Source organism: Marmota monax, unplaced genomic scaffold (assembly GCF_021218885.2).
Source record: "Marmota monax isolate L192 unplaced genomic scaffold, Marmota_monax_Labrador192_F-V1.1 WCK01_AAM20220418_F8-fsc00033, whole genome shotgun sequence".
Classification (NCBI taxonomy): Eukaryota; Metazoa; Chordata; class Mammalia; order Rodentia; family Sciuridae; genus Marmota; species Marmota monax.
Genome location: NW_026694282.1, coordinates 2,318,256 through 2,345,702, shown reverse-complemented (window position 1 = coordinate 2,345,702; position 27,447 = coordinate 2,318,256). Strand labels below are relative to the sequence as shown.

General features: G+C 33.2%; 1 protein-coding gene across 3 annotated transcripts in view; it reads right to left on the bottom strand.

The window, feature by feature from the left end:
- The window catches only part of Ccdc171 (coiled-coil domain containing 171), a 397,216-nt gene that overhangs the window by 102,324 nt on the left and 267,445 nt on the right, over nucleotides 1–27,447 (bottom strand). For all 3 annotated transcript variants that reach the window (XM_058586353.1, XM_058586352.1, XM_046467410.2), the window contains one exon: nucleotides 3,665–3,796. In XM_058586353.1, coding sequence (XP_058442336.1) covers nucleotides 3,665–3,796 — 132 coding nt within the window. The remainder of the gene's footprint in view (nucleotides 1–3,664; nucleotides 3,797–27,447) is intronic.

Here is a 27,447-nt window from a genome sequence, read left to right as displayed (position 1 = left end):
CATGAAAACATCAAGATAGTCATTCAAAACCTTCCAGAGGAGCTTAGACACCGAAGACAGGGCCTCACTGGAAAATCACATTACATGAAAAAGTAAACAGGAAGCTAAAATAGATTGCATTTGATGAAACGATTTAAAGCTTTTTAAAGAAAGAGGGAAAAGTAAAGGAACCAAATGGTAAAGTGTGGAGAAAAAGATTCCTAAAAAACACTTACTGGAAATGTAAAACACACACACACACACACACAACTTAAAATAACAAAACAAGCTACTTTTCTTACTGGTCTTTACAAGGGGACTCTGTGCTGGGCTCAGTACTCTAGTTTACATACATCATTTCATTCCATCCTACCACAAGCCTGAGAGACTAGAAGCATCATCCTTTTTGTAATTGGGAAACTGAGGCAAAATGCTAGCAGATCTGAGAGACAAGTTGAACTGAATTTTCTCCTGTAGGAAAGCATCAGTTATGTGCTTTTCTAGGCTCAGAGAGAATAGGTAATCCATGCACCTTCTTCACCTCTCAGTAGTGTTCACTCGTCTTTCTTCCATCCAAGACTATACCTATAATAAAGCTTGCCCCACTGGAAAAGAGAAAACTCCAGCTCCTAATGCTCTAAATGACAGCTGTGCAGGTTGGGCAAATGGTTCATACATTGCCACACCCTACACAGTGATCCTCTCCTCATCATCAAAGGTCACACACACAGAATAGTACATCAGCACAGCCTCAGAGTACAAAGCCAAACAAATACTGAATTCCTATATTAGCATGTCTAAAAGACATCTGCAGTCTCATATTTCTTATAGCACTACTCACAAAAAACAAGATATGGAATCAACCTATGTTTCCATCCATGAATGAATAAAGAAAATGTAGTATAGATACACAATGGAATATTATTCAGCAATAAAAATGAATAATGCCCTGTCATTTATAGGAGCATAGATGAGCCTGGAGGACATTCTCTTAAGTGGAATAAATCAGGCACAGAAAGATAAATACCACATGTTCTCACTCATGTGTGTAAATTAAATGAGTTGACCACACAGAAATAGAGAGTAGAATAGTGATTGCCAGAGGTGGGGGGTGGGGGGGTGGACAGAGAGAGGTTGGTTATCAGATACAAAAATACAGTTAAGTGGAATAAGTTCTACTGTTTTATAGCATAGTATGGTGATTCTAGTTAATTCCAGTTAATTTATTGTATATTTCAAAATAGCTAGAAGAAAGATTTTAAATGTTCTCAACACAGAAATAATGTTTGAGGTGATATGTGTGTGTATACATATATATACACAGATATATATATAAATTATCCTGATTTAATCATGATGAATTGTACACATGTATCAAATATCAGTGTGCCTCATAAATATATACAATTTTTAAAAATATTTTTTAGTTGTAGATGGACACAATCCCTTTATTTTATTTGTTTATGTTTATGTGGTGCTGGGGATCATACCCAGTGCCTCACACATGCTAGGCAAGTGCTCTACACTAAGCTACAACTCTGGCCCCAGTTTTTATTTGTTAGATAAATTTTTAAAATACTGAATTCCTGAATAAGTAGCCACAACACAAATACAGACTTTTATACTGCAAAAGGTAAAAAGTACATTTTCATACTATTAGTCTATCAAATGGAAACAGTTTTTATCCATAAATTATCTAAAACACAACACAAAACTTGACCTACATCACATACAGATGCATAATTAATATTTTACAAATGGAAGAAAAACTATTTCAGATTTCCGAGATTTGATGCTTAGCATTTACCATATGTGTCTAAATTCTTTAATGTGAGATTTACTAGTTCGACTTTGCAGTCAACTACTTTTAGACTTAAATCCAGGCTCTAGAGTCCGCCATTTACTTGTGTTGATCTGAAGAGAGTTACCTGTTGTAGTGGTTGTTTGTCCACTGTAAAATGGAGACAGAAACAACTATCTTATAGGCCCAGTATGAGAATTAAGTCATATTGTATAGTGTCTGGTACATATTAAGTTTTTACTGAATTGGTAGCTATTATTATTGATTGTCTTCTAATTTTCTAACTATAATATATATTATAGCATGTTATTGAAAAACTTAACTAAGCATTTAGATACACAGAATTATTTTTATCAGAACCTGGAAGAGATGGTAATTTTAACTGCAGATCTCTTACATTTCCTTCTTGCTATTCACAGACACCAGAACCATAAAGAGTTCATGCTCTGCCCTGCAAAATAGCATTCCTAGGAATCAGTTTCCTTTCAAATTACTAAAACCTAGTTTGGGAGAAGTCTTCATTTATGAATTATGACAAATACTAAGCCCAATGAAATTCTGAATCAAGATAGCCAAGTAAAGAACTATTTTTTAACCTCTAGAAAAATCTCAAATCACATAGTATTTATGGTTTCAGTGAATTCTTATAAATACTAGTTAACATATTTAAAATAAACATTTTAATTTTGTCCTTAATAATAGTACAGGATTCTATCCTATAAAATAAAATGAAAATATTTTATGCTTAGTTGTGGATGGATGGATGGATGGATGGATGGATGGATAGATAGATAGATAGATAGGCATAATGAAAGACTCAATGAGTATTTTTTTCTTTGTAGAGCATTAATTTAGGAACTAATAACAGATTAAATTAGGGTATGGAGCATGTAAAAAAGTGAACACAGATCCACATGGACTCACATTAATTTTGTAAAAAAATTAAAATTCCACAGGGTCATAAATTGAAGAATGAAAAATATTATTTTAAAATTCAAAACAAGGACTGAGTTTTAAGAGATATTTCTCTTTGAAACACATGGGAAAATCTGGAGTGCTAGTGAATGAGGACAACTCTTTTGGCATATCAGTCTTCCTATAGTTTACATAACATGGATAACTTCTAATGAAAGTATGGATATTACAAGGAGAGTAACACATACGGAATTTAGTCTTTTCTAATGAAAAAAAAAGAGTTTAAGGAAAGTCATTTTCACAAAAGTACAATAATGACACAGAAGAGGATATCTAAACATTTGAAAATGAATGAAAATAAGTTTCTTTATTAAGTCTATTTTAAAGTTATGTGAAGTTTTATGAGTTGGTGTTTTGAGTTTACAAATAAAATGACCTGGTTTGCACATATTATAATACTTAATAAAACTAAATGTTAAAGGCTAAAGTAGTCTTCAATACAATACACAGTTAGGTTCTAGTTTTGTTGAAATTAAATTGCCACATTAGAATGTTGGACATATTCTGGATTTAACATTGAAAATTTTCAGGCATTTGTCTTAGTAATTTTAATCTAAAGTGATTTAAAACAGCAAGAGCAACAAATAGAGACTAGCTTAAAGAGATAACTGTTTAGTGTCTTATTGTCCACCACTGATAGGAAAGTATGTTCTTTTAACACTGCACTTTGATGTAAAATACACATTTTTTCCTTTGTAAAAATACTTTTCTGGATTCTTTTAATAGTCTAGTTCTAGGCTTTTAAAAAAAAAATTCTATGTGTGAACTATACTGCTACATAATAGAAGAAAAATTTATTTGCATCTCCTTTAAATTATTCACAATACTTCTAGGCTTTCATTCTCTCTAGTTAGTGCAATTTATTTTTCTATATGTCTCAGTAGCAAACAATGTTATTTAGACTCTAACCTGGCATGCTACAACCTCTGGCCCGCCCTTGAGCCCCTCCATTGCAAAGGTCTCCAGGTGCAGTTTGGGTAGCTGCAGGGTGAAGTCATTCCTACTTGCTGCAGTCCGTGACAGCGAGATCTGATCTCTGACCTAAAGGGAAAAAAACAGCATCAATGGTAATTCCCCTTCAGACACATTAACTGGGATGAACTGGGTCCCCTTGAGCCCACTGAGTGGACTTGCATTGATCGCTGGACCTGAAATCCATGAATAAATTTAGGACTAATTGATTTTTCGTTGCAAATAAATCTCTAATTCAGAGTGCTGGGGGAGAATGTTAAGAAGAAAAAGCATCCTCCTGCTCAAAATGAAGAAGGGGAAGAAGAGTCACTGGAGCTCTTCTGATCAAGAGGTTTTCAATTATTTTTTCACAGTTCCACCCTGAAAATAAAAAGGAAAGAAAAAAAACACATTCAAAAAATCAAAAGCAAACAACAATCTCCTAATTATTATCACTTTCTTAATAATATGTTTAATTGATATTAACTAATATATTAAACCAACAGTTATTAGGTTTCTTTGAAAAAGAAAAACTTCACTAGTATGTACCTTGGAATAAAAACAAATATACTCAACACAAAAGGATACTTAAAAATATACAAATAAGAGGTTTGTTTACCCTTTTTACTCTTCTAAAATTCTAAGATTTTATTAAATGTGAGTTTTAACAATGAAATACATGTAAATCAACTTGGTTGCACAACTTCCTTGAAAGGTAAATTAGATAAAATCAGTAGTATTTGTACTATAATTTAAGTATTCAGAAAGGTAACAATACAAGCACTTCACAGACACAGGAGAAACACCAATTCTCCAGCCAGAATGAAATAATAGGCAGTTGATATCACACTGCCACCTACTGGACAAATTAGGAAATGCTCCTGAGTTGGAGGGAAATGCTCAGAAACAGGTATTTTGGATTTTAATTTCCAAATTTAGGGAAAGCCTTATTAAGAAATCCACTGTCTAGGTTGCAATTAGGAGAAGTAAGCTTTAATTTTTAAACATACAGTTTAATTACACTACTTTTCATATACAAGCATGTTTTCTAACTTCTAATGCTTGAATTTGTTTTTAAAAATTTCGTTCTTTGCTACCATATATTTGATAAATATTATACAATTGGCTTACAGACACATGAGAAAACAGTTCTTTATGAGATAGCAAAGATCAAGAATGGAGATAATTAAAAAATAACATTAACTACCCAAATAAATGTATTTATATCTCTAGTTTTATCTGAGCAGCTTCAAATGTAACTTGGCAATAATGTAAGGTTTTTTTAAAAAAAATCCATTTTCCTACTCTACTTGAGCAGCTTATAAAACTGCTTGAATTGTTTTTTAATATATGAATTACATTATATAAATATCTCACAAAATTATCATACTCCAAAGCATTTCCCTAAACCAGCAAACACAAACATTATGAGATTTTTAATTGTTCATGCTATCTATGGGTATAAGAATCTTTATATTTCCCAAGCTGATCTCAAGTCTTCCTGTCAATACATGAATGTGAAAGTGTATACTGCAAAATATATTACAATGAAAATTTTATAATAGAGTGAGTACTATATGCACACTAGAGTTCCAATTCAGACTATATATTTATCTGTAACATTTTCCAGAGTCTTCAATTAGGATGAGAATGCTACTAAACTTACTTAGCATAACAAAGCAAATCATATTGTACAATATAATATATGTGCTTTAGATTTCATATTTTATATGTATGGATACTTTCTCTCTTGCTTTTTTGTCACCAATGTGCACTCAGATAAAAGAAAACATTAATGTGGATTAAGGTACTGAGAATTTATCAACATCAAACCACTAGTGTTTTGCCTTCTACCCTTCTGAACCATAGTCAATAGATCTAAATATTTTACTGCACCCTGGCCAATTCATTGTTTGATGTTTAAAAACTCACCCAGAATCAAAGAAAATTTATTAAATTTGAGCCCCCAAATGAGATACTATTAGCTTTGAAAGTCAAGTTTAACTGCGATATTGATGATTCTCTTTTTTCTGTGACAAAATTCACTAGGGAAATCCTGGATGTCAAAGTACAAAAGCAGATTGCTAATGCGGGGGGGGGGGGGGGGGGCACCAAAAGCAACGTAGGTATAACCCACTACACAGTTCAAGCACTGGATGTCCTTTAACATGATTAAAATCAGGCGTCATACTTTACCCATAAAGCTTGACATACAGTAAACAGTAAGCCACATTTTATATTCTCTAAATAACCTCCGAGCAATATTAAGCACTTTACACACTTAAGTGCATTTGGCACTTAAAATTATGATTATTGTCATTTTAATATTTTTACTATGACATCATTTAATTTGCCAAATAATTCTTTGTATTAAATTTATTAAAACCTTCAAATGCAGCTGTTTTTTGATATACCTAATGATGGACATTGTAATTAAGAAAGCTATTTGAATAATATGCATGTATTTAAGGTTTTTCTGGTTGTTTGGAAGTGGGGTTTCACCGTGTTCCTCAGGCTAACATTGAACTCCTGGTCTCATGATCCCTCTGCAGCAACCTCTTAAGTAACCAGGACCAGGAGTAGCTGGGACTATAGGCATGTGCCATCATGCATGGCTTAATATGCATGTGTTAATACTTTTGTTTAGCTATAAATTTTCTGTTGAAAGTTGGCAGTGCCTTCAAGAGACAGTGACCTAAGATAAATAACAGATGAAGTATCACAAATATTTCTACAAAAACTGTAACAGTTTTTCTCCATTTTTAAATGAAACAAATCTTGAGAAAAGGCATCTAAAATGTTCTACAAATATTTCTAGAAAACGTTTTTTTAAAAAGTCTTGAAAAGGAATTGTCTAGAACTTCTTTTAATTTGATGGAAAAAAAAGAGAATGAAAGCATAATGTTGAGAGAATACAAATAACTGACACTAGGACAAGCAAAAATATAATGGAGCAGGCAGGAAAGAGGATAAGGAAGAGAAAAAGATAAGGGTGAAAAGGAAACAGCTGTTCAGAAAGAATGCAAAAGGCAAGTCTGAATTTCAGGGTGTGAACAAGGACAACCAGGGAACAAATCAACACAGACAAGGAAGAAAGAACTCTCATCTTGTTGCATTAAGTTTGTTTATGAAAAGATAGAACAGGAAGGCTCCTAACTGAGCAACTAAGATATTTTTTGAAAAAAGGAATGTGGAATCTCTTTAGGAAACACTGCCCACTAGACCAAAAAAAAAATTATATATATATTCTTTTCAAGAATGAGAATATAAAGCAAACTCCTTATTGCTAAAATTTTTGGAATAATATTAGAAGAGTAAAATTATATTTCCTAAAAGGAAAAGTAAGTTCACCTTTTAAAGTTCATATTCTAATATGAATTTGATAAAAAGAAACAACTATAAGTCACCTGACCATAAATAAAAATCATAATCTGAAAAGCCCAGCCTTTAATTCTGCTTACAACACATCACTATTCATCTTAAAAACAAGATTCTATATCCTTTCACTCCTATTTATTTATACATGTCAGTGGTTAAAAACATATATACAATATTTTCTACTTCAAAATGTCTAATAATTCATTTTTAAATATAATGAATTTTTCCATAGACTTTCACATATAAATCTCAACTATCAATTTTTACACATTCTTACAACAACCTAATAAAACTGTACAATTTCTTAATATTTTAAAAAGCATAAAGAACAATAGCTCTGAGTTTTTTATTTTTAGAAAGAGCAGTTTAGTTTCATCCTTTCTTGGTACTTCCTTTTAAAAGATATTTCTAACAGGTCATAGGAAAGAAGAGAGATATAGAGAGAAAAATAAATGAAATTTACTCAAAAATAAAAATATTGTCATGGAAAATAGGTATTTCAAGAGATATATCTTTTAAAATATACTGTATTATAATAATTCAGTTCCACAAGACCCATAAGATACATACTTATGAATCTATTCCTATTCCTCTGATTAACCTTTACTAACAAGTCATCAATCTATTTTCTAATTTTCTGTACTTGTACCATAATACCAAAAAAAAAGTGATTTTTGCTATATATAACAACTATGAAGTTAGTCATTTCTGGAAAAATTGCTCAGCTCTTAAAATATGAACCTCCATCTTTTATCATGCACAGCTATAAATCTCCCTGGACTCAATGTTCTAATTTTTTAAAACATCAAACAACAGATGGCAAGACTGAAGAAGTAAAGATTGTATGTAAAAACTAAAATAGACTTAAGAACACGTGTAAGAAGATACATACTTTGCCTGAATCTTGAATGCCTGGGAAAAACAACTGATAACAGGGCTTTACATCATACTCTTATTAATTTGTCTAAAATTTTATTTACTTCAATCTAGTATGGCTTCAGGGGCTTCACAATAACCTTTCACCAGAAATATTCCAATACAAATAGAGACCTCTACATTATTTCCTACAATCATCCTGTGTACACCATATATTTGCCTCCATGTTTCTGCCTTCCTTTGTCCTATTCCCTTCTTTGTGCATTCTTTCACTACCAATGATCCTTATTGTTTTACCTTCTCCTTTTTACTTTATTTTCATCCTACTAGAGCAGAGTAGATGCTACTTTTCAGCCTTCACACCAGAGAGCAGTGTGTAGCAGGCATTACAACCCAGGTACCAAACTAGCCCACCTATTAAGTTTTATTGGAGCACAACCACACCCATTTGTTTACCTATCACACATGATCCCTTTGCTGCTGCAATGGCATAGTTGAGTAGTTAAGATAAATGCTATATGGGTCACAAGCCTAAAACATTTATTGTCTAGACCATTATGGAAAAAGTTGTTCAGCTACTGTCCTAACGGTACAGAAGCAAACACAGTATTTGCTACCACCCAAAAAACCCGTCTAAGTTGTTATTATCTCTTGCAGAGATCTACAAATAATTTCTAAGTCAATCAATCTTGTATCACCAACACAGGGTACCATCTCAGAGACACTTTCTGGATCCTTTTTTCTAAGCATTTTATGACATGAATGTACCAATTCTGACATATTTTCAAATATTACATGGTCTAGTACACAACTTGACTGAGCCTAACTTTTCTGGCACAGCTACAGACCACCTATTGTAATAACTAATTAACAGATAATCTGGTTAAACAATTATAACAGGCACACTAGAGAGGCTTATATAAATACAAAGAGAAGGAAGCCAGCCAGAATTAACCACTTTGTAATAATATTAGAAGCAAGGAAGACACTATGCATAAAGAGGCTCTTAAGAACATGATCAGACAAGAATATCATCCAAGCTCATGGAGTCTACAGTGCAGAAAAACAAGAAAATTTTTAAAAGATATTTAGACAGTTCCAAGATTCTGATATGTACCCAGTGATAGAAGTAGGGATTAAAGTATGGCAATGGAATGAAAATGACATCAGGAACTGAACAGTTACATCTAAATGGGTATTTCCCTTCTTTTCCTGTTTCTTAAGTATTTAATGAATTAAATGAACAGATAACTGTACTATTTGTTTGTAATAATATCACTAGTACTTCTTACATACTTCATACTTATCAAAGTACATTCCACATAATTCCACTTGATTCTGTTATCCACCTTGTGAATAGCTATTGCCATCCCTAATATGAGAATACTGAGTCCAGAGCATTTAACATCAAACAATTAACACCTCTTAATATCTACACATTGACCATTTATCACTTAAGAAATTACTTAAGATCTTGGTATTCATTCCATTTTCCTCCCTAAAAACCATTATTTTCCCCACTCTGTCTTTTGTCTGGCAATATCAGAAAAAACAAAGTTCCATAAATGTGGTTTTGCAGTCAGCATTATTCTCCTCTAGTCTCCTAGTATCTTTGGGTATGCTCATTCATTCATGTGCTCATTCTCTTGTGCCCATGCTTGTGTGCACTTACTCTCTCTCTCTCTCTTGCTGTCTCTCTCTTTCTCACACACACACACTCCCCCTCCCTCCCTCCCTCCCTCCCTCTCTCTCTCTCTCTCTCTCTCTCTCTCTCACACACACACACACACACACACACATACACACAAATTTTGCTGAGAAACTAGTTACCTGTGTAGCAATCATCCATATATAACAGTCACAATTTCACATGGAAGATCACCAAACATTATGTCCCATGATGCATGCAATAGTTCCTGCTGTGCTTTTTGCCCACTAGCAAGAGACCTCGGCACTCTCTCCACAGAGGTAGGCACTCCATGGGCACTGCAGCAAGCATAAAAACTCAAAATTTGAAAATCAGGAGTGAGAAACTAGTGTTCTTTTGCTGGCAGATTATTGAACTTAACCATACAACTTTGGAGCAGAACCAGCTCCAGAATGCCAGCTGCTGTCATCAGAAAAGAAGGCAAAACCTGCCACCACAACCACCCTACACATTACAGTTACATCCCAATTATGGAACTAAAAAAAAAAAAAACTGATCTCTTGAATCAAATTATGAAGCTGGCCACATACCAATTAAAGATCTGAAACACTGACCACCCCAATCAAATTATCAAGCTGGAAAATAGGGTGATTTAATCATGAACATCTTATAAAGACACTAGACAGACATGATACATCTGTGGTGTAGCTACATACCAAGAATACCCCTCACAAGCAGATTATCATGACCTTGGACTATTTTAACAAACACAAAAACCCACACTTAAGTACAGAGAAATGTATTTACAAATTGTTACAAGTCCTTCATATAGAGATACTTCCTATCCTAGGGCAAATTATTCCAAAAAAATAAAGACAGATGCACAGTGAAATTAGTTATTTAGATCTGTTTAAGCTAAAAGCTGTTAAGCATATGTACATGACACTCTGCAGTCTCTTATCTTTAGTTGTCAAGGTTTTTAAATCCCTCTTGAGCTGGAGTACCATTCCTAGCTTGTCTAGGTCAGAATGACACTGAACAATATGAATGATGGCACACAAGAAGGCAATATGGACAGAATTGTCATCATCAAGCCAGCTGTGTTAATACCTGTGTGTCCTGCACAGCTGATCTTCAGGAAACAGGATCAAAAAAATGAGAATGGAGAAGAGTTCAAAGATCACAAGCAACATTTAGAGAATCATTGATGAGCCACTAATTATTAGATTTTTAGAGGCAGAAGATCATATTTCAACTTCTAAAATAGTGTCGGTTTCATAAATTAAAGATTATTCTGTGGTCTTTTTATTCCTTATAAATGCACTGAAAGCTAAAAATCAAAGATAATTATGTATTATTATATATTCTATTCAACCATTTTTAAAATAAAACTATAAAATCATATTTAAATATTTGTCTATATGGTGTATTCATCTGTCATATCCTGTTTGACTCTATTCCATTCTACAATCCACCCTAAAACAGAAGCAATCTATGAAATAGAAGTCAAACTAGCTGGTCCCTATAAATTCACTGTTAGCATATTTCTCTTTCCTACAGATATTCTTACCATTGAATTTAAGCTTTCTCCTCTAGCTTTTGATTAGGCAAAGTAAATATAGATGCTAATTTTTAGCCATCAAAGCATGTAACAACAGCAGCATGACTTCCAGTGGAATCTGAAAATGTCTTTAGTTATGTGATGGTAAAGTTTACTCATTCAACAAACATCCATTAAGTGCCTACTGGGTACCAGACATGGTAATAGATGCTGAGGATATAAAAATTAAGAAGACAGAATTCCATCCCTCAAGAACTTCAAACTTGAGTGGCATAATTAATCTCTCAAAGTACATTTTCTAGACTTCCATTTATCAATGATGTTTTGTTCCTCCTGTCAATTGGTATACCACCTTCTTTCTTTGCTAGAGTATCATGTTAATCAATCTCAGATACTAATCTTTAGCCCTGATTTTTCACCTGAGGTTCAAACTTTCATGTCCTACTGACTATTCCACCTTACCTTAAACTCAGTATTTTTAAAACAAAACTCATTGTTGTCTCCCTTCGATGCACTACATTAAAAAAAAAAAAGCCCTACTATCATTAATGGCCTGGTGCCCTTACAGGAATCATCTTTTCTTCTTTCTCAACCCTGTCATTTTACTGTTTCAGGTCCTTTCCTCAAACATCACCTGCCATCACTGTCCTAGTTCAAACCTTCATCTTACTAGTCTAACATTATAGAACTCCTAACAGAGTTCTCTATTCACAGACTCACAGTTCTTAAAATCATCTTCACTACTTCTTGTATCCAGTCTGCAGAATATGCTCTCCAGAGCTCAAAATTCAATAAGGAAATCTAACCACATCACTCCCTAGCTTAAACCCCAGTTCACTCCCCACTGCCTCTACAATAGCATTCAAGGTTTTTAGCAAGTCAAAAACAAGTTCTTCCTTAACCTAACTTCTACTTGACTCATTGAACTTTTCTTTCTTGTGCTCTCCTTGAATTTGAGGTTGAACTAGGACTATCTGGCTGCTTATGCTTTCCTGAACTTGTTCATGCTACTTTCTCTGCCAGCATGCCTTTCCCATCTTTCCCCACACTTCAAGGACGTTCTCAAGTATCAACTTTCTTCTAAGAAACCTCCAAGCGGTCTGTGGGTTTTATAAGTTTGTCCCATAGAGGGGGAAAAAAACTTTATCTACATGGACACTGAAGAGTATCTTACGGATGTATATTTGTTGTGGTAGGCTGGAATTATTTGAGTACCTTTGCCAAGGGAGACACTGTGTGTGTGTGTGTGTGTGTGTGTGTGTGTGTGTGTGAGAGAGAGAGAGAGAGAGAGAGAGAGAGAGAGAGAGAGAGAGAGAGAGAATATTTTAAGCTAGTAGAGTTCCTAGCATATAACATACACTTAAAAAATATAGAATTAAGCCACTACATTGTGTTTTATGATGGGTAAAAGTTTTAAGTAATTTTACCAAAGAAGGAAATCCAAAAGGATATCAGCAAAAACTCCCAGGACTTCCCAATTATTGCTCCAGTGCCATTTCAGCTCAATAAACTTAAAACATTAATATATATCAGATCCTATTTTGAGGTTTCCAGATTGTGATTTTCTGTTTTATCTTTTAGTTATTATCTTCAATCAGCTTTTTTGGTCCTATGACAAAATACCAGAGAAAACTGACTTAAAAGGAGAAAAGATGTATTTTTGCTCACCATTTCAGAGGTTTCAATCCCTCATCACTTGGCCCCATTGCTTTGGGCCTATGGTGGCACAGTATATCATGGTAGAGGAAGCTATGTGTTTACCACACAGTGGCTAGAATGCAGAGAGAGAGCCAGGGAGGGGCTAGTGTCTCAAAGTACCCCTCAAGGGCACATTCCCAATGACTTAACTTCCATCCACTAGATCCCACCCCCAAAGGTTCCTCACCTTCCAGTAGCACTCCAAGCTAGCAACCAAATCTTTAATATGTGGGCTTTGAGGGGACATTTAAGATCCAAACTATAACAACAATTTATAGAAATAGGAACTAATATTTCTCAATGAATATTCACTGGTACTTTTAAAGTTCATAGTATAAAATGATCATGCATAGGGAATTATGTGTTATAGTTAGTCCTTCCAAATTTGTAGGACCCAAGAAATTTCTAAAAGCATCAAGAATCTAGGCCTTCTGATAGTTCAATGATACATATAATTACTACAAAAAAATAGTTTCATATTCCTCTTCACATTCCAATTTTACCAATATTCCCTTGATTTCATTCTCAAGTGTACTGAGGTATCTATTAAGGATTTTTTTAGTATCCAATAAATACTTATTTAATTTTATCACACTAACTCTAAATAATCCAGACATCACAGTATCCTTAAAATTATTATAATACAATTACTCTACTTTTCTTTTTCCTCCTACAAAATAGAAATACTATGCATATTTGGAGATGCTCTTAATTTTAAAAAAATAAAGAAATAAACAAAAACTATTATCTGTAATACTGGAAGCCTGTTGGTAAAGCTATTAGAAAAATAAAAGTATATACTTTTAAGGATTGATGTTGAAAAAATAGCAGAATAAGGAACTCCAAAGGTAAGTCTCTCCAAAAAGCAGGAAAGTGGTGAAATTATCAAAGTCAATTTTTTTTTTCAGAATCTTGAAACTAATTCAACGTTTACAGTACCCAGATGAAAGCTCAACCAGGAAAAACCTAAATCTTGGCATTTAAAGAAATTTCTATCAAATATTATTTGACCACTAACCTAACAGAACAGATTACCCAAGTGGCCCCACATGAGAAAAAATAGACTTTACAAAATTAGTTTTAAAAATGTCACTAAATAAGAAACAACTAGAATAGCAGCAACAATGCTGTAAAGAGGGAAGAATCTAATTTCTAGATTCTTTTCAACAAAAAGTTAAACATGCAAAGAAGAGTGTGGTCCATAGACAAGAAAAACAGAAATAGGAACTGCTCCTAAGGAATTTTAGGTATTAAAGTTATCATCCAACAACTTTAAACCAATCATTTTAAATATGCCTAAAAAGTTAAAAAAAATTATTAAGAACTAAAGGAAACCATGAAAATAATGTCTTCCAAAACAGAAAATAAAGTGTAAGAAGGAGCCAACCAAAATTTTGGAGTTGATATATTCAAAATTCTGAAAAAGGAAAAACCCTTCAACCAAGAATTCAATATCTGACAAAAGTATCCTTAAAAAATAAAAGAGAGGACAGGTGTGGTGGTGCATGCTAGTGATCCCAGCTGCTGGAGACCCTGAGGCAGAAGAACTGCAAGTAAATTCAAGCCAGTCTTGGCAACTTAGGAAATCTGAAATTTTTTAAAATAATAATAAAACAAAATAAAAATAAAATTTTAAGGACTGAGAATACAGCTCAGTGGTAGAGTGTCCCTGGGTTCAATCCCCAGTATTATTAAATAAGGTGGAGAGAGGAAAAGACAATGATATCAGCTAGATGAAGAATTAGAAGTCCTGGACTCTCCCTCACTTCCCCATGACACACTAATATAACAGCAATATATGAATTCCCTTTACAGAAATACCAGAAACTAGTTTATAGGTTCCTACATCCTAAGCAACACAGAAGCAGTCACATTGAAACTGGTAGAAAAATTAAACACTCTCTTGCCAAAATTCCCATCCCCAGCACAGTACCATATAAACAGAAGGGAACAACTAGCTCCCAGATTCTCTTTGCAGAAAGAATTAGTTGGAACACTCACCCAATGTCCTAACCTTCACAAGTGCTACCCACAGGACTGACTCTTATGTTACCTGGATTGGAGCACTGACATGATGCAACACACGATAAAATCCTGGGGGCTAAAAACATAAGTCAGTGATTTGAGCTAGAACAAAGATATTCACAATGGCTTTCCTCTGGCTGAGGGGTTTGGAATGAACTTCTACCTTCAGAGGGAAAGAACTGGGCCCACATTTTAAAGTTTCAACTTTTCTGGATACTATTTGAGGAAGTGTTTTTTGTCTTGCCTATCTGGGGTACTACTAATGGAGCCCAGTATACTGCCTGAGGATTTTAAGAATAAAAAGGCAGTCTGACTCACATGAAAGTTTGGAAGGACTACAGAAACTCTAACCAGAGTTTTTTAATGAAAGGTCTTCCATATAAAGTCAATCCTTAAAGACTAGGAGAGGTGATGTTTCGTTGTTTTGTTTTATTTTTTCTAATGCATAGATACCAACACAAAGAGTCAAAAAAATGGTAAACAAAGAAACACAATCCAAAAGAGAAACAATCTGAAACTTCAAAAAATCTTCCCTAATAAAATGGAGATACATTAATTACCCAAGAGAATTGAAAATACTATGATAAAAGGGACAAATGAACTCAGGAGAATAATGGGTGAACACAGTGAGAGTTTCAACAATCAAACAGAAAATTCTAAAAATAATTCAAACAAAAATCCTGAATCAGAAGAATAACTGAACTAAAATTTCAATATAAGAATTCAACAGGAGACTAGAAGAAAGAATCAGTGAACTCAAAGATGGGTCATCTGAAATTATCCAGTTAGAAGAAAAGAAAAAAGATGAGAAAAAAATTAAAATAACTTAAGGGACTTGGACTTATGAGACATCATCAAGTAGACCAACATACACATTATGAGAATCAAAGAAGGAGAAGAAAGAGAAGAGGGACCAGAAAGTTTATTCAAAGAAATAATGGTTTAGAAGGAAGTGGGCATCCAGATTCAGGAATTCCAAAGAACCTCAATTAAATGAAACCAAAGAAATCCACACTGAAATTCATTATAATAAATTGTTAAAGGTCAAAGACAAAGAATTTTGAAAGTAGCAAGAGAAAAACAACTCATCATGATAAGTAACCCCTATTAAACTAGCAGCAGATTTTCCAGCCAAAACCTTGCAGGCCAGAAGGCAGTAGAATGATGTATTAAAAATGCTAAAAGAAAAAAATGCCAACCAAGACTATTTTACTTGACAAAACTGTCCTTGAAAAATTGAGAAGACACAAAGACTTTCCTGATAAACAAAAGTTGAAGGAATTCATCACCAGTAGATTTGCCTTACGAGAAGTGCTAAAGGGAGCTGTTCAGCTGAAGCAAAGGATGTGTAACAGCAACACAAAGCATGAGAAAATTTAAGACTCACAAGCAAAAACAAATACAGAATACTGTATTTCACTCTAAGATTGGTAGATAAATCTTTAATTCTAGAGTTAAAAGAAAAAATCTTTAAAATAATTATAACAAAGAAAAATGTTAATTATACAATATAAAGAGGAATAAATTGGGACAGCAATAATATAAAGTATGGGGGGAGAATAAATGTTATTGAGTTTTACATGCAATTAAAATTAAATTGTTGAGGCTGGGGTTGTGTAGAGTGCTTGCCTCACATGTGTGAGGCACTGGGTTCAATTCTCAGCACCGCATATAAATAAATGAATAAAATAAAGGTCTGTCAACACTAAAAAAATATTTTTTAAAAATTAAGTTGTTATCAGCTTAAAATAGATTGCTCTATGTAATGGAAGCCCTGTGGTAACCACAATCAAAATACCTATAAGTTACATGAAATAAAAATATTTATCTTTTCATTGTTTTTTTTAATCAAAGACACACTATAGAAGAGAATGAGAGAGAAAGAAAACAATGAATTAAAGACAAAGTGGAAATAGCAAATTCTTCTTAACCAATAATTACTTTAAATGCAAATAGATTAAACTTCCCAATCAAAAAAACATAAAATAGATAAATGGATCAAAAACAAGTTCCAAGCCAAGTGCGGGAGGCTGAGTCAGGAGAATAGGGAATTCAAAGCCAGCCTCAGAACAGCAAGGTGCTTAGCAACTCAGTGAGACCCTGTCTCTAAATAAAATACAAAATAGGGATGGGGATACGTTATGCTCAGTGGCCCAGTGGCCCTGAGTTCAATCCCTGATACCAAAAAAGTTCTAACATACACACTGTCAACAAGATACTCACTGTAAGTTTAAGGACACACAAAGACTGAAAGTAAAGGGATGGGAAGGGATATTTTATGTGAACGTTAATCAAAAGATAGCAGGAGTGGTTATTTTATCATACAAAATATATTTTTATCACACAAAATAGACTTTAAGATAGGTCTTGTGGAGTGCCTGTAATCCCAGAGTCAAGAGGCTGAGGCAAAAGGATTGCAAATTTGAAGACAGTCTCAGCAACTTACTGAGACCTGCCTCAAAAAAAAAAAATTTTTTTTAAGGGCTAGGGATGTATCTCAGTGGTAAAAAAGTGCCCCTAGATTCAATTCCGAGTACCTCCCCCATCTCTGAAAAAGTAGACTTTAAGTCAAAAACTGTTAGAAGAGATAAAATAGGACCCAACAATATATAATAAATTATGGGTCCAATCATAGGAATTTTATATGCATCTAACATCATAGGAATTTTATATGCATCTAACATCACAGCACCTATAAAACAAATGTTGACAGAGCTAAAGGAAAAAATAGGTAGCATGACAATAATAGTAGACTTCAATATCTCATTTGTAACAATAGATAGAACAACCAGACAAAAATTCAACAAAAAACAGAAAACATGAACTACTACAGAAAAACAGACCTAACAGAAACTGCACATGGTAGGATAGGATGTATCACATGTTAGATTACAAATAAATCTTTAAATTTTTAAGAATATTAAAATCATACCAAGTATCTTTTCCAACTATAATGGAATGAAACCAGAAATAAAGAACAAAAGAAAAACCAAAAAATTCACAAATATGTGAATTTTTTTAAAAAAAATTTAAAAATTATTTTTAGTTGTAGATGAACACAATACCTTTATTTATTTATTTTTATGTGGTGCTGAGGGTTGAACCCAGTGCCTCATACATGCTAGGCAAGTGCTCCACCACTGAGCCTCAGCCCCAGCCCCTTAAAAATATTTTAATGAAGAAATCAAAAGGAAGGTTATAAAATATCTTGTGGCACATGGAAATGAAATATAGTATAGCAACCCCAGACTTAAGGGACTCAGTAAAAGTAATGCTAAGAAGAAACTTATACCAATAAGCACTTATATTAAAAAAGAAGATCTCAAATAAACAACCTGATCTTACCTCTCAAGAAACTGGGGGGAAGGAATTGAAACAAACTAAGTCCAAAATTAGCAGAAGGAAGGAAATAATAAAGGACAGAGCAAAGATAAACAGAATAGAGAAGAGGAAAGCAACAGAGAAAAAGGAAACTAAGAGTTGATATTTAAATGATAAAATTGACAAATCTTTAGCTAGACAAAAAACAGAAAACTAAAAAAAAAAAAATCAAGAGAAAGAAACAACTAACACAACAAAAACAAAAAGACTCATAAGACCCTACTATGAACAACTATATACCAACATGCTAGATAACCTAGAAGAAATGGAAAAATTCCTAGAAACATATACCCAGCCAAGAATAAATCATGACGAAATAGAAAATCTTGAACACACCTATAACTAGTAAGGTGATTTACAGTTATCAAAACTCTTCAAAAAAAAAAAAAAAAAGAAAGAAAGAAAGAAAGAAAAGAAAAGCCCAAATGACTTCACTGGTGAATTCTACCAAATTTCAAGAATTAACATCAATACTTTTCAAACTGTTCCAAAAAAACTGAAGAGGTGGGAACACTTCCAAATGCATTTTATGAGGACAGCATTACTCTTGTACCAAAGTCAGACAAATACAACACAAAGAAAAGAAAGCAATGGACCAGTACCCCGTTGAATGCAGATAAAATGACCAAACAGGATTTATCCCTGGGATGCAAAGATAGCTCAACATACTAAAATGAATTCATTTGATACAATATTGACAAAATGAAAGCTAACAATCATAATAATCTAAATAGATACATAAAAAGTGTCCAGAAAGGGCTGGGGTTGAGGCTCAGCGATGGAGCACTCACCTAGCACATGCAAGGCACTGGATTCGATCCTCAGCACCACATAAAAATAATTTTTTTAAAAAATGATGCAGTCATTGCCTTAAAAAAAAAAGTGTCCTGTAAAATTCGATATTTTGGCGGTTGGGGTTATAGCTCAATGGTAGAGTGCTTGCTTTGCATACATGAGGCATGGCGTTTGATCCTCAGCACCACATAAAAATAAAAGTATTGTGTCCACCCACAACTAAAATTTATATATAAATTTATTTATACATTTATATATATATATGTATAAACAAATTTAAAAATATATAAATAATGTTTTTCCCCAATGTATAGATATACATTTTAAAAAATCAATACTTTTCATAATAAAAAATCTCAATAAACTAGGAATAAAAGGAAAGTACTTGGATACAATACAATACATATATGTATATATACAACTAACATCACACTGAATGGTAAAAATTAAAAGCTTTTCCTCTAAGATCAGGAACAAGGCAAGAATGTTCACTTCTGCTGTTTTTATTCAACATAGTCCTGGAAGTGCCTGCAAGAGTACTGGGAAAAAAATAAATAAAAAGATTCCAAATTGAAATGGAAACAGGTAAAATAGTCCCTGTTTGCATATCAAAACCCCCATATAGAAAAGTAATCTAGTCTTTTTCTCAAATATATAACATCCTAGTTTGATATTAATTTAAACTAAGTTATTATGAATTAAGATGGTAATTGCAATCTCCAAAGCAAACACTGAGAAAATAATTGCATTTACAATAGCATCAAAAGGAATAAAACATTTAGGAATAAATATAACAAAGGAGGTGAAGCACTTATACACTGAAAACTATGAAATATCTATCAAAGATACTAAAGAAGACATTTACAAATGAAAAGATATACTGTGTTCATAGAATGAAGACTTAATATTGTTAAAATGTTCATATTACCAAAAGTAATCTATAGATTCAATGCAATGCCTATCAAAATTCCAATGGTATGACTAAGGGATGTAGCTCAATATTAGAACATGTGCAGCAGAGCATATGCAGAAGGCTGTAGTTTCAATTCTTAACACCAAAAAAAAAGAAAAGAAAAAAATTCTTTTTTAATATATTTTTGCAGAAGTAGAAAAGAAGAATCCCAAATTCATATGGAACCACAAAGGGCCCTCAAGTAACCAAAACAAGCTAGAGGAAAAAAGGATCAAAACCAGAGGTACCACAATTCCTGATTTCAAAATACACTACAAAGCTAGAGTAATTAAAACATTATAGTGCTGGCAAAAAGACAAATAGACTAATTAAACAAATAGAAAGCTCAGAAATAAATTCACACATGTATGATCAACCAATCTTTGACAAAGGTGCCAAAAAATATACAATGAAGAAAAAACAGACTTCTTCAGTAAACAGTATTTGGAAAACTTGATATTATTTGCAAAAGAATGAAACCGGAGCCTATTTTAAGCCATAAACAAAAGTAAACTGAAAATAAATTAAAGGGGATGTGAATATAGCTTAGTAGTAGAGTACTTGCCTAGCCTGCACAAGGTCCTAGGTTTGATCCCCAACACTGTGGGGGGGGGGGGAATTATTAAAGCCTTAAACATAAAACTGTAAAACTCCTAGAAGAAAACATACAATATGAGAAAAGCTTAATGACGTTGGTGTCAGCAATAACTTGATAGATATGAAACCCAAAGGAAAAACAGAAAAGTGGGACAATATAAAAGTTGAAAAGCTTCTGCACAAAGAAAATAATGAAGATAGTAAAAAGGCTATCTATGAGATGGAAGAAAATATTTGCAAGTCATCTATCTGATAGGAGCTTAATTTCTAAAATACATATAATGTAATAGGAAAATATATAATATGTATACATTTATAGATATAATGACTTAAAATGGGCTATAAAAATCAAAACCATTTTAGAAAACATTATGGAATCTCCTTAAAAAATTAAAAATAGAATTACTACATGATCCATTGACTACACTTCTGGATATTTATCCTCAAGAACTGAAGTCAGAACCTCTAAGAAATATTTACATTCCCATGTTCATTTTAGCTCTATTTACAAAAATCAAGCTATGTAAACACTCTAATTTTCCATCAATAAATAAATGGAAAAAGAAAGCACGGCATATGGAAATACTACAATACACAGCAACAGGGATGTACCCTACAGACATTAAGGTAGGTGAAATAAGCCAGTCACAAAAGGACAAATACTACACAATTCCACATATATGAAGTATTTAAAATAGTTAAACTCAAGAACTTAAGTCAGAACCTCTAAGAAATATTTACATTCCCATGTTCATTTTAGCTCTGTAAATATTTCCTAGAGGCTCTGATTTCAATTCTTGAGGATAAATATCCAGAAGTAGAGAGTATAATGGTTATTAGTGGGGGTGGCAGAGGGAGAAATGGAGGCTGCTAATCAATGGATATTAAGCTTCAGTTATGCAAGATGAGTAAGTTCTGGGAGTCTGCTGTATAACACTGGGTCTATAATTAATAATATTATATTACTAGTACATTAAAAATCTATTAAGATGGTAGATATCATGTTAGTGTTCTTACCACAGCAAAGTTTAAACATTAAAATGAAGGAAACATTTTTAAATTCCAAGATAAACGAAAGTTGAGAATTTATTACCATTAGATCTGCCAAGTTAAAAAAAAATGCTACTGGAAGTCTTTCAGTCTGTAATGGAAAAAATTAGACGGTAACTCAAATCTATATGAAAAAATAAAATACACCAATAAAGATAAATATATAGGTAAAAATAAAAGCTAGTACTAATGTATTTTTTATCTTTAATGTCCCCCTTTTCCCCCATAGATTTTAAAAGACAACTACATGAAATAATCATTACAAACTGGGTTAATGGGCATACAAGGTATGTCAATGTAACTGTGACAATAACAAGAAGGCTAGGGTTACAGTTATATAATAATGAACACTATGGATACTAAGTTGTCATTAATTTGAACTAAATTGTTATGAATTCATATGATAATTGTAGTCCCTGAGGTAAACACTAAGATAATAAAGTATACAGTAAAACAAAGGCGAAGGCATCAAACTGGTTGAGTTGAAAACATCTTTGTAATGCAAAAGGAGAGGGCATTAACAGAGGAAGTAAGGAATAAAATAGGCGAAAAAGGGAAACGTCAGATCCTTCTTTTCATAATAAATACACATAAGAGGGAAAAGGAAAACAGCAGAAGTTCTTCCTTATCAATAATATTGTTAAATATAAATTTATTAAACTATAATGAAAAGTAAGAGATTGGGAGAATTTTATTTTAAAAGCATGCTTAATTTCTACAAATGACTCATTTTAGATATGAAGTCACAAGTAGATTAAAAGGGAAAAGATTTTTAAAAAGATATGTATGCAAACAGTAACCAGAAAAGAGTTGGAATAGCTATACTAATATCAGACACAATAAACATTAAGACAAAAATTTGTTATAAGACAAAGATACTAATGATAAAAGTATGAATCCATTAAGGAGATGCAACAATTTCCACATATATATGCAAAAAATCCCAAAATACATAAAGCAAAAAGTGACAAAATTAAAAGGAGAAAGGATTCAACAATAACATTTGGAGATTTCAATATTATACTTTCATTTATGTGTAGGACAACTAGACATAAGATAATCAAGGAATTAAAAGACATGAAAAACCCTATAAAGCAACTACACATAACAGAAACATATAGAACACTCTAATGAATCAGAATACATTCTTTTAAACACACATTTAACATTCATCAAGATAGACCATATTCTATACCATAAAACAAGCTAATAAATTTGAAAGAATTAAAATCAAAGAATCTATTCAAGTCATACAGAATGAAATTAGAATTTAACAACAAAAAATATGTGGAATATTCCCAAATATTGAGAAATTAAATAATACACTAAAAGCAAGAAACGGGTCAAAGAAGAAGTCATAGAGAAATTAGTAAATACTTTTATATAGATGAACACCAAAAACACAACATGTCAAAACTTACAGGATTCAATGAAAGCAGTGCTTAGATAGAAATTGATAGCTATAAATACCCACCTTAAAAAAGAAGAAAGATCTCAAATTAATAACCAAACCTTCCATCTTGGACAAGTAGAAAAAGGAGAGCAAACTAAATCCAAAATGAACAGAAGGAAGGAAATAAAATTTAGAGTAAAGAAATTTAGAGTAAGAAAGATAATCAAACAAATCAAAAGTCAACCCCTGAAAAGATCAACAATATAGACAAACCTGAACTAGACTTACTGAGGGGAAAAAAAGGAAATTGTTACTAAAATTAGGAATAAAAATGGAAACATAACCACTGATCTCAAAGAAACAAAAATAATTTGAGGATAAACAATTATATGTCAACAAATCAGATAACCTGGATAAAATCAATTCCTAGAAACACATCCTCTACCAAACTTGACTCAAAAAGAAACAGAAAATCTGAACAGACCTCTAATAAAGACAATGAATCAGTAATCAGAAAACAAAAGTCTAGGACCAGAAAGCTTCACTGATAAGTTCTACCAAATGTTTAAAGAATTAACACCAATTTCTCTCAAATTCTTCTCAGAAATTGAGGAGGAGTAAACACTTCCTAACTCGTCCTATGTGGCCAATATTACTCAAATCCCAAAGCCAGGTATATATCACAAAAAAACTATAGACCAATATGCCTTATGAAGTTAGATGCAAAAACCCTCAAACAAATAAGCAAACCAGGAGGTAGGACACTAAAGGGGGGAAAATAATCAAAGAGGAAAACAAACCATGTTTAGTAACATAAATCAACAAATATGGCTGGAAGAACAACCCATATCTCAATAATAACCCTAAATGTTAATGGCTTAAACTCACCAATCAAGAGACACAGGCTAGTAGAATGGATCACAAAACAAGACCCAACAATATGCTGCCTACAGGAGACGCATTTGATAGGAAAAGACATACATAGGCTGAAGGTGAAAGGTTGGGAAAAATCATATCACTCATATGGACTTCGGAAACAAGCAGGAGTATCCATACTCATATCAAATAAAATAGATTTCAAGCCAAAGTTAATCAAAAGGGATAAAGAGGGACACTACATACTGCTCAAGGGAACCATACACCAACAAGACATAACAATCATAAATATATATGCCCCAAACAATGGTGCAGCTTATGTTCATCAAACAAACTCTTCTCAAGTTCAAGAGTCTAATAGACCACCATACAATAATCATGGGAGACTTCAACACACCTCTCTCGCCACTGGACAGATCTTCCAAACAAAAGTTGAATAAGGAAACTATAGAACTCAATAACACAATTAATAACCTAGACTTAATTGACATATATAGAATATACCACCAAACATCAAGCAGTTACACTTTTTTCTCAGCAGCACATGGATCCTTCTCAAAAATAGATCATATATTACGTCACAGGGAAACTCTTAGACAATATAAAGGAGTAGAGATAATACCATGCATCCTATCTGATCATAATGGAATGGAACTGAAAATCAACGATAAAAGAAGGAAGGAAAAAGAATACATCACTTGGAGAATGAACAATAGGTTACTGAATGATCAATGGGTTATAGAAGACATCAAGGAGGAAATTAAAAAATTCTTAGAGATAAATGAAAACAAAGACACAACATATCGGAATCTATGGGACACATTGAAAGCAGTTCTAAGAGGAAAATTCGTTGCGTGGAGTTCATTCCTTAAAAAAAGAAAAAACCAACAAATAAATGATCTCATACTTCATCTCAAAATCCTAGAAAAAGAAGAGCAAAACAACAGCAAAAGAAGTAGAAGGCAAGAAATAATTAAAATCAGAGCTGAAATTAATGAAATCGAAACAAAAGAAACAATTGAAAAAATTGACAAAACTAAAAGTTGGTTCTTTGAAAAAATAAACAAAATCGACAGACCCTTAGCCATGCTAGTGAAGAGAAGAAGAGAGAGAACTCAAATTACTAACATACGGGATGAAAGAGGCAATATCACAACAGACACTTCAGAAATACAGAAGATAATCAAAAATTATTTTGAATCCTTATACTCCAATACATTAGAAGATAGTGAAGGCATAGATAAATTTCTTAAGTCATATGATCTGCCCAGATTGAGTCAGGAGGATATAGAAAACCTAAACAGACCAATACCAATTGAGGAAATAGAAGAAACCATCAAAAGACTACCAACTAAGAAAAGCCCAGGACCGGATGGGTATACAGCAGAGTTTTACAAAACCTTTAAAGAGGAACTAATACCAATACTTTTCAAGCTACTTCGGGAAATAGAAAAAGAGGGAGAACTTCCAAATTCATTCTACGAGGCCAACATCACCCTGATACCTAAACCAGACAAAGACACTTCAAAGAAAGAAAACTTCAGACCAATATCTCTAATGAACCTAGATGCAAAAATCCTCAATAAAATTCTGGCGAATCGGATACAAAAACATATCAAAAAAATTGTGCACCATGATCAAGTAGGATTCATCCCTGGGATGCAAGGCTGGTTCAATATACGGAAATCAATAAATGTTATTCACCACATCAATAGACTTAAAAATAAGAACCATATGATCATCTCGATAGATGCGGAAAAAGCATTCGACAAAGTACAGCATCCCTTTATGTTCAAAACTCTAGAAAAACTAGGGATAACAGGAACATACCTCAATATTGTAAAAGCAATCTATGCTAAGCCTCAGGCTAGCATCATTCTGAATGGAGAAAAACTGAAGGCATTCCCTCTAAAATCTGGAACAAGACAGGGATGCCCTCTCTCACCACTTCTGTTCAACATAGTTCTCGAAACACTGGCCAGAGCAATTAGACAGACGAAAGAAATTAAAGGCATCAAAATAGGAAAAGAAGAACTTAAATTATCACTATTTGCAGATGACATGATTCTATACCTAGCAGACCCAAAAGGGTCTACAAAGAAACTATTAGAGCTAATAAATGAATTCAGCAAAGTGGCAGGATATAAAATCAACACGCATAAATCAAAGGCATTCCTGTATATCAGTGACAAATCCTCTGAAATGGAAATGAGGACAACCACTCCATTCACAATATCTTCAAAAAAAAATAAAATACTTGGGAATCAACCTAACAAAAGAGGTGAAAGACTTATACAATGAAAACTACAGAACCCTAAAGAGAGAAATAGAAGAAGATCTTAGAAGATGGAAAAATATACCCTGTTCATGGATAGGCAGAACTAACATCATCAAAATGGCGATATTACCAAAAGTTCTCTATAGGTTTAATGCAATGCCAATCAAAATCCCAAAGGCATTTCTTGTAGAAATAGAGAAAGCAATCATGAAATTCATATGGAAAAATAAAAGACCCAGAATAGCAAAAACAATGCTAAGCAGGAAGTGTGAATCAGGCGGTATAGCGATACCAGACTTCAAACTATACTACAGAGCAATAGTAACAAAAACAGCATGGTACTGGTACCAAAACAGGCGGGTGGACCAATGGTACAGAATAGAGGACACAGAAACCAATCCACAAAACTACAACTACCTTATATTTGATAAAGGGGCTAAAAGCATGCAATGGAGGAAGGATAGCATCTTCAACAAATGGTGCTGGGAAAACTGGAAATCCATATGCAACAAAATGAAACTGAATCCCTTTCTCTCGCCATGCACAAAAGTGAATTCAAAATGGATCAAGGAGCTTGATATCAAATCAGAGACACGCCGTCTGATAGAAGAAAAAGTTGGCTACGATCTACATACTGTGGGGTCGGGCTCCAAATTCCTCAATAGGACACCCATACCACAAAAGTTAATAACTAGAATCAACAAATGGGACTTACTCAAACTAAAAAGTTTTTTCTCAGCAAAAGATACAATAAGAGAGGTAAATAGAGAGCCTACATCCTGGGAACAAATCTTTACTCCTCACACTTCAGATAGAGCCCTAATATCCAGAGTATACAAAGAACTCAAAAAATTAGACAATAAGAGAACAAACAACCCAGTCAACAAATGGGCCAAGGACCTGAACAGACACTTCTCAGAGGAGGACATACAATCAATCAACAAGTACATGAAAAAATGCTCACCATCTCTAGCCGTCAGAGAAATGCAAATCAAAACCACCCTAAGATACCATCTCACTCCAGTTAGATTGGCAGCCATTATGAAGTCAAACAACAACAAGTGCTGGCGAGGATGTGGGGAAAAGGGTACACTTGTACATTGCTGGTGGGACTGCAAATTGGTGCAGTCAATTTGGAAAGCAGTATGGAGATTTCTTGGAAAGCTGGGAATGGAGCCACCATTTGACCCAGCTATTCCCCTTCTCGGTCTATTCCCTAAAGACCTAAAAAGA